The sequence below is a fragment of the Rhinatrema bivittatum genome, chromosome 16 (genome assembly GCF_901001135.1).
Source record: "Rhinatrema bivittatum chromosome 16, aRhiBiv1.1, whole genome shotgun sequence".
Taxonomy (NCBI): Eukaryota; Metazoa; Chordata; class Amphibia; order Gymnophiona; family Rhinatrematidae; genus Rhinatrema; species Rhinatrema bivittatum.
The window spans coordinates 37,608,182-37,617,365 of record NC_042630.1 but is presented as its reverse complement, the minus strand read 5'-3'; the positions used below and the strand labels follow the sequence as shown (position 1 = coordinate 37,617,365).

Below are 9,184 nucleotides of genomic sequence, written 5' to 3'. Positions count from 1 at the left end.
AGGCGCACGCGCAACGTTGGTCTCTGTGGGATCGGAAATGGGCGTTTCATTGCCGCTGGCTCTCGCCTTTTCGTGGCGTCAGCTAGAGCTCACGGAAGCCAGAAGGAAGAGTAGTGGCTGATTGTCGACAAACAAAAAAAGAGAAATTCTTCTTATACCTTTAAAAGAAGTGCAATTTAACGAGAAAACCTCTTGGCAAGCAAGTGCTTATACTCGTGCGTTATTTTTTTACGACGGAAGTGACGCGTAGTGGAAGCGCCAACGGTTTGGCTTCAGCGGTGGGGGCAAGATGGCGGCTACGAACATCGCAGTGAGTGGGACTGGGAAACCGCTCACCGCCGAGCAGGTACCAGGGGTAGTAGCGAGCTGCGATCTAGTATTAATGTAATGGCTGTATGAGGCCCTAATATGTTAGCGAGATGTCTACACGGGGCTCTGAGGAAGATCTATGCTTCAGCTGTCCGTGCTGTATTCACGTTTTACCTGTGTCATACTGATGCCTGCATTAGCATTGGGAGGGTGCTAACCAATATGCACAATTTTATGCATACATTTTTTGTGCACTAAAATCAAATTGTGATTTGAGTCTGCTCAGGTGGCAAACGATATGCAGCTCCTCTACGAAGAAAGGGTAAACAGGTTAGATCTCTTCAGCTGAGAGGGGACATGACAGACATTTATAAAATCCTGAGTGAGGTGGAAGAGGTAAATAATACTAAAACAAGGGAACACTCCATGAAACTAACAAGCAACAGACTTAAAACTTGTCACAGAGAGTATTTTTTCACTCGGCACACAATCAAGCTGTGAAATCGTTGCCAGAATATGTGATCAAGGTGACTAGCATAGTGGGGTTGAAAAGAAATTTGGACATATTCCTGGAGGAAAAATCCATAAATTATTAGCTAGATAGCTACATTTAGTCTAATTAGTTAGTATCCCTCAGAGTTATAGGAAATAGGTCTATTTTTTTTGCAGTCTGCTGGATACTTGTGATCCAGACTAACCACTGTCAGAGAGAGGATGCTGGGCTCAATGGACCTTGGTCAGACCCAGCTTGGTATTTCTGATGTATTCATGTTTGGTAAGAAGGGGGTTCATCCTGGACATAGATGCTGTTCTCCTAGCATGAGTGGGTCTGTTTTTCCTTCTGTCTCAGGTGGTCGCGGGATTTAATCGGCTGCGGCAGGAGCAGAGGGGCATGGCTTCGAAAGCCGCTGAGCTAGAGATGGAGCTGAACGAACACACGTGAGGATATTGCGAGCAAGCAGCAAAGCACTGGATTATAAGGGGATCCACACGGGCTGGGTGGAGTAGTAGTTCTAGAGCTGGGCTGAAGTTTGAATTTTAATAACTACAATCCAAAACGTCAAGGCCACCTTCAAATGTTTTGTTTTGTGTTCTTTTTGTCACTAAAATCAAATCGTGATTTGAGCCTGCTCAGGTGGCAAATGATATGCACTGCCACTTCACTTTGGGTCTTCTAATCCTCTGGTGGGCTGGGAATACGGCAGCATTAGCAGCCCCTGAGGGGGGAGGGCAGTCGGCAGTCGTGGTCATTGCTTCAGGTGACGATTGGTGGCTGGATTCAGGGCCTGTGATGTTGGGATTCTGGAAGGAGTCCTGGCGCGTGGCCTCAGGCCCAGGACCATCACTGCAGTGACCAGACTCTGTATGCCGAGCCAAGAGGTTATAAAATAAGGGAAGAAATCTCCAAACGAAGGCTCCTGGTGCCAGATCCCGGCCCTGGTTTCAATTGAGCTGGGAGGGATCTGAGAGGCCATAATCATGTTTAATAAAAGCTTCCTGAAAGAAATAACTGACTGGGATCAAAAAATCATCCCCTTTATTTGTGTGGGGGTTGGGGCAGCGCAGTTTCCTCCTGCTCCATTGGGCATCCAATCAGAACTGGCCTCCGAGCTAGGAAACCATGAGCCTTCACGTCATTTGCAAATACCTGGAGTATTTTCCAGTATTGTATAACCTGTGGCCCCTCCCCAGATCCCTCCTTTGAGCCCAGCTATTGCAGTAGCAGTCTCTGGCCAGACCCTAGTACGTTTACCCTCTCGGTCTAGCTGCTAGGTGTCACTGTTGTGCAAAAGCGGGGATATCCTTCCTTCTAGAGGCTGTCTCATCCCATTTCTAAATAATTTAGTAATGCAGGTTTCTGCTTGTTGCAATATGAGTTTAAAATACTGGGCAAACTAGCTGTGTGATCCTTTGTAGCCTGGAGCACTTAAGCAACTCCAGAGAGAAAGATGCTCCTTTATAATGCCAGATAATAGTAGAGCGTTGTCGTCGGCAACCATTATTCTTGCATAAGCCCCTCCTGGCAGTTCCTGTGAGGTGCTACACTACCAGCAAACAGCTTTCTCTGAGTATAACTCATTTCAAGGGGTTGAAAATGCGTTCAAACACAGATATCTGAAGCACCATGCAAGGTGAATTCAGTTATGGGAGGTAATGTAACTTCTATTCTGATCACGCCTTCCCTTTTCTCTAGTCTTGTTATCGACACACTGAAAGAGGTAGACCAGAACAGAAAATGCTACCGTATGGTTGGAGGTGTGCTGGTGGAGCGAACTGTGAAAGAGGTTCTCCCGGCCTTGGAGAATAACAAGGAACAGGTAACGCCTGCCAAGGACTTCATGCAAGGAATCCTTTCCAATGGTGACAACTTCTACAGGCCCATTCCTCATCAGTGAATGTCACACTGCCTTTGGGTTTCAGTATATGGCATGAGTTTGTAGGATAAATGGTTGTGCTTTTTGATATCTCGTACTGACATTTAAAGAGTTAAAGAGGTGCACACTCCCAAAAAATGACTCTCAGCAGCTACCGGGGGCCAGTGCCTGAGGGAAGGGGGCCCTACTATCCTGAAGCATCTGATTGCCTGCTCTTGTGGTGATATCATCTGTGGATGTTCTAGAACAGGTGCTGGCAATCCTTGGCACATATGCCAAACGCCGATACTGGTTTATTGCATAATTTGCAGGCGGGCTGTGCTGACCTTATGGATGCAGATTAGCAGTACAGCCTGCTGGTATTAAAGAGCAAGCCTTGTGTCAGGCTGGCAGAGGAATGGGGAGGACCATCTTGCTGAGTAGTGGAGTTCTGTTTTTTTGGCAGCAGGACTGCCCTCTCCCAAAAGCAGGACTTGGCATGCTACCGTGTCCAAAGAAGGTGATTTGTTTTGGGTCATATTTCCAAAATTGTCAACCACTCCTGTTCTAGAACAAGGGATGGTGCTATGAGGCTGGAGGGGGTAAATTCAGGAGTAACATTAGCAAATATTTCTTCACTGAAAGGGAGGTGGATGCATGAAATAGCCTCCCATTGGAGGTGGTGGAGGCCAAATCCATAGAATTGTTGGAGGCCTGGGATAAGCACTGAGGATCCTTAGCTTCAAGGAAATGATGGGTAAAGCCAGATGTCAGTCTGTGGTGCTGCAGTAGGTGGGGAAAATGGGCAGGCTGTAGCATGGAAAAACCCTACTGGTTTGGGTTTCACAGTTGATGAGCTGCGTTTTCTCAGAGGACAAACAGGATGGTAGTCCTCACACATGGGTGACATCATCAGATGGAGTCCGGCACGGAACTTTGACCTCAAAGAATCTAGAATGTTCAAACATGCTCTTCTGAGCATGTGCAGCTATAGTCACCACCTTGCTCCCTAGGCAGAGCTATGTGTGTCTCGGTATTCAGCTTTGCTCACTCCTCACAGTTTTTGCAAGTGATTTTTTTCTAGAGCTACAGCTGTTTTCTTTCCTTTACCTTATGGTAGCTTTATTTCTTTTCCCTGTCTTCTTCTTTCCTTTGTCTATACAGTCTGGCAGAGTCTATTTCTACCCCTTACTTAAAAAAAAAAAAAAAAAGTGCTGCACCGGCAATTTAGTATCTGTGTCTTCTCCTTGCTCTGTCTGTACCTTTGTCAGGTACTGGCAGGACTGACTGAATGCAGTCCGTGGGTAATCCGTGTTGGCTACTGAGCCGGGGGACTCGCCTGAGTTCTACCCGGGCAGGAGATCCATGTTTCACCGATCGATCGGCATCGATGGAGGTTTGGACAGTGCAGAGATCGAGGGCCACACTGTTCCTGGGAGGGGGGAGATATCATCCTCCCCACATTCAGAGAAACGTAGTCTGTATGGGCAGGAGGCCTGGATGATGTAGTCTCCCCTCCTGCTTGCTGGTGATGGCAGTGCAGTCTCCTTGTAAAAAAGGGTGAGCAGGAGCCTGGGAAAGCAGCTTGCTGCCATATCTTCGGTGCCATGCCCAGTAATGGTTGCCCGTGCACATCTGTGACCAGCGCACTGTTGATGTGACACATTGATGTCAGGACCACATCGGGGACCGGGAAAGCCATGCAGCACCATGGTCACCCTTGATGCTGTCGATGCCATCAGGATGCATGACGGTCCTTTTGTGCCATAGGCGTCTGTTGACAAGGAGTCTCAATGCACTGGAGTCAAGTGCCTTGGGTCTCAATGTGGCAGAGTAGTAGCACCAACCTCTAGTATCGAGGACCGGGTCTGCCATCAAGCGCCATGGTCCCCCTCGATGCCATTGGAGCCACCCTTGATGTCTATGCCCTAGGTGCTGTCGAGGTGCGTGAGTGGCCGCTATCAAGGTGCATGGCATCTGCAATCACGGTGTGGAGCTGCCCCAATACCATTGACGCCCTCGATGCCATTGTGGTGCGGGGCCACCATGGAGGTCATCGGGCATGTTGGCCACCAATGCCTTTCGTTGCCGCTCTCGACAATGTCGAGCACCACCATTAAGTGCCCTGGTCATCCCCGAGGCCGCTGACCGTCGCAGCTCTTGAGAGCCCTCGAGTGCTACTGAAGTCCTTGAGCGACAGGGATTTCGGCCTTGAATGGATCGAGTGCCGGGGTTGCCATTTACTCAAGACACCCTGGTACACTGAAGCATCCAGGTGCAGTGGTCTGGTGCCCTCGAGGCTCCTTGGCAGTGCCCCGATGGGGCACTGAGGGGCATTGTCCTGTCCCATCACTGGCCTACAGCTATTTGGCACCATGGATGCCGATGATCTCAGGGGCCCTGAGCAGCTAGGGGGGGGCGGGGAGCATCGGAAGCCCCGCCTGGATTTGTGCACCATCGGTGTTAATGAGTGCTAGTAAGGCTATCGTCAGCCATAGCTGCTGGCAAGGACGCCTTCGAGCTAGCAGCATCAACGTCCTCGGATGGATAGATGAGCTGAAGAGAACATTCGATGGTGCTGGCAGTCATCGGTTCCTCTGGACTGCTGGTCCATCGATGCCTTTGGGTGCCGGGCTGTTGAGATCTGCGGGCGCCTATGGCGCTGGGGATCACACTGTATACCATCGAAGTGATCAAGATTTGGTCAAGCGCAGTCAAAGCCCTGGGAGCAGTGTCATTTGATGCCCTTGATGTGATCCATCATTGATGAGTGTGAAAGCGCTATGAGTCCTACAGGCGCTGACATTACTGTGAGCACCAGTGGACACGGTCATATGCCGCATGACATGACCACAGAACCCCGTGGGCACTGTTGTTCGCCATGGACTTTGCTGCTGTTCCATGAGGGATAACGGTGATAATACATTCCCGACGCAGTTTCAAGGGTTGTGTCCAGCATTATCAGTTACTGGAGGGGGTGATGCCATAGAATGCCACCCACCACTATGCCATACACAGAGCCCCAGGTGGTACTAGAGATGCCGTTGTCACACTGTTCCTATGCACTCCACTAGGAGTTACTGTGATAGTGGAGCGCAGCATGCACGGTCGGGTACGGCAAGGCATGTACTCAAAGTGCCTCGGACGAAGGAAGATGGCATTCTCTCTGTTTGTGCAGTTCTCAGCCATGCCAGGGTTCTGCCATTGTTACAGCAAGGGCTCAGCTTCCTCTGCAGTTCTGCACCACAAAGTGCTGGGGAGGAATGGCGAGGAAGGCGTCATCACACCTCTGTGATTGCCTTTGGCAGTGCGTAGCCATGGAATCTACCAAGTGCTGCTCGGTCCTTGCTGTGCCGTGGGATTCTACCCACAAGCATGGCGAGTGGTGTCTTAGGTGTGCTGCCATCCATAGGATAGGATACCACTGTATGAGTATTGGTCAGCGAGCTTTTACAGAGGGGGGCACTATTCTCCAGTTGGATGTGTATGTGTGTGCTTACCTTGGGGTGAGCACCAAAGGAATGACCTAAGATTGCATTCCCAGTTGAACCCTTAGGGGAGTAGACACTAGGAGGATAGTGTCAGGAGTCTTCTCCTTCCTAAGAAGAGGAATATGTCTTCCGACGCCTCCCACAAATCCCCTTTGTGGGAAAGTTCCTGGCGCTCTGTCCCTGGCAGGTTTATTGCTGACTTGCACCGATTCAAAGAATCAAGGCTCCATCTCCTTGTAGATCAGGGCCGGGAGATAGCAGCAGCAGTCATCTGACCATTTTTGCTGAGGCCCCTACGTTGATTACAGTGATGGCCTTACCCATCCGAGGTTGGCTGCCAGTGACAGATTGGTCACTTCTGAACCTCAGCGATCAATGATTGTCTCAGCTGGAGAGTTGACAGCTTTTTTGGGATCAGGAGGCCCCCAATTCCTGCTGCTTTCCTGTCCCTTCAGGAAGGGGGGATTCAACTGGACGCCTGGTTCTCAGTTTACCAACGAAAGCATGTCACTGCTTCTGACTGGCAGTCGCTCTAGGTTCCTCGTGGGATCCGGGAGCCAGTCGAGCAGTAGTGCTCTCCTTAGGTCAACTTAAGGCACAGTAGATCTAGTTCGCAAGGGAGCCTTTCTAGAGTAGTTCCCTGGGCTTCTCCTGTCCAGGAGTCACCTTTGATACCTGCTGAGCTCAATGGGTGTTTTTTTGCAATAGTGCTCCTCATCAATCATTCTCACCTGCAGGACCCTACCTCAGTGAGGAGGAGGAATGTCTTGAAACACCGAAGGAAACGACAAGGTCTTCATCCAAGAGTCCTTCTCTTGTTAACATCTCTAAACTTTTTCCTGTATCCAGGAGGTTCTAGACCTCCTGTCGTCAGGGTTTCCTGATCCAAAACTCTGCTTCTAATGTTTTCCGTGATGTGGAGTATGTTTCTTGCTGGCATTTGCATCACTCCTCTGCTTAAGGTGCCCCTGCTATGCATTGGGGTTTTGTATCTGTCATATCTATGGTTTTCTCTTTATAGACCCAACCCTTGCTGGCTAGACCCCTTTGTAGGTCGGCTGCCTCACCAGGGGAAGAGGTGGTGCTTTTAGTACGGTGCAGTTTCCTGCTTTGTCCTGTTCGGACAGCCTGTAGCTTAGGATTCACCCATGTGTGAGGACTTCTATCGTGCTTGTCCTCGGAGAAAGCAGAATTACTTATTTAAAGCAGGTGCTCTCCGAGAACAGCAGGATGGTAGTCCTCACGAAACCCTCCTGCCTCCCCTGCAAGTTGGTTTCTCCACGTGTTAGCTATATCATGACCTGAGGGACTCTGCCTAGGGGGCAGGGTGATGACTACAGCTGCACATGCTCAGTCGGGCATCTTTAAAAGTTCTAGATTCTTTGCGATCAAAGTTCCGTGCCGGGCTCCATCTGATGATGTCACCCATGTGTGAGGCCTACCATCCTGCTGTCCTCGGAGAACACCTATCACAGGTAGGCAACTCTGCTTTCTCCCCCCGTCCCCATTTGAATTGTAAACCATGTCTCCTCTGCTGTCTGTTGTAGATAAATAAAATCATCGAGTCCCTGAACACGCAGCTTCAAACTAAGGGCCGGGAACTGAACGAGTTCCGTGAGAAGCACAACATCAGGCTCATGGGAGAGGAGGAGCAGAAACAGGCCCCCAAGGAGAGCGGAGATGGGCCGGGCAGCAAACCCAGCTCTGCTGGTGTCCTGGTCTCCTGAGTCCCTGGTCCCCCAACTCACAGCACCACTAACTTTATTCAGTTTTATTTTTTTTTTTGGGGGGGGGGGGTGTTACTTGTATTATTTTTGTTAAATAAATATATTAGAAACATGCCTATTGGCTACTTCACATCTGTCCGCGCACTGCTCATTTACAATGGCCAACAGGGCGGCTGTAGCAAGAAACAATAGGAAAGCTTAAAAGACCGGCTGTGTTAGTTTGTAGTTTGGCATGTTGGCTACCTTTTGTAATGTCTTGCATTTTTAAATTTGGTGGGTCGGTGAAGAGGAAGTCCTATGTAGCCTAAATCACAAGACTACAGAAGGCTTTCCCCTAATCTGGTTACTAGATCTCTGAATACTCGGGCAGTTTTATCCTGACTGCGCCTTGCCTTAATGTATTGGAAGGCAACGGAGTCCACTGAGCAGAGCAGCGAGGAATGGACAGTTCCACGAATGTATGAGCGGGGGAATTTGCTTCTGCTTACTGAAAGAATTGTTGTTAGTCCACTTGGATGCATGGAATTAAGGGCCAACAGACTGCTGATACCTTTTTACTGGACTAACTTAATACATTCTTTAAAACAAAAGAAAGTTGTAAATTGCCAAAGATTGTGATATTCATGGTTGCCTTGTCAAGTATGGAAGAATTCTGGGTGAATCTAAATTTTAGTGGCTGGGGCTAAAGAGAGGAGCCACAGACTTGGGCTTCCAGGCCACAAATGGAGGAACCACCGCACTGACAAGTGGAGGAGGTAAGTATCTTTGTATAGTGCCGTGGAGACAACGCAAGCAGTGCACAGGACGGAGCCATTTCCCTTTGAAAGGCAAGGCTCCTGAGACTTTGATGAGGCATCCAACATCATTGTCCCGGAGGAGGTCCTAATGAGATCATATAACGCATCAGTGCCATAGGCCACCACAGCTTCCAGCCGCTCTACCTGCTAAGTCTCAGGTTCAGACAAGGACCTGCTGGTTTGCAACTGCTAAACCTAGTGCAAGCCCACCCTCAACGTGAAACTGCTACACACAGCCACTCAAATGCCAAGAGCAGATACCTCAAAAATCTTGAGGTGCACTTCTGACCTTCTATCCCGAATGTCCTTCAGGGCTGTAGAACCGGCAACTGGAATAGTCACCTTGGTAATCGCCGAAATGGATGCATCCACCTTTGGGACCTTCAGGAGCTCCAGTGTATCCTCTGGCAAAGGATACAACTTATCCATGGCTCTGCTGACCTTCAGGCCTGTGTCAGGAGTATCCCTGTCCCTAAACACCAACGTGCTGACCGACTTGTGAGCTC

General features: G+C 49.5%; 1 protein-coding gene across 1 annotated transcript; it reads left to right on the top strand.

The window, feature by feature from the left end:
• Positions 1 to 21: 21 nt before the first annotated feature.
• PFDN2 (prefoldin subunit 2) lies at positions 22 to 7,995 on the top strand. Its single transcript, XM_029580636.1, has 4 exons — positions 22 to 346; positions 1,160 to 1,248; positions 2,504 to 2,627; positions 7,702 to 7,995. Exons 1-4 carry the CDS (start codon positions 290 to 292, stop codon positions 7,879 to 7,881), a joined length of 450 nt encoding a protein of 149 aa, XP_029436496.1. The 5' UTR covers positions 22 to 289; the 3' UTR covers positions 7,882 to 7,995.
• Positions 7,996 to 9,184: the final 1,189 nt, after the last annotated feature.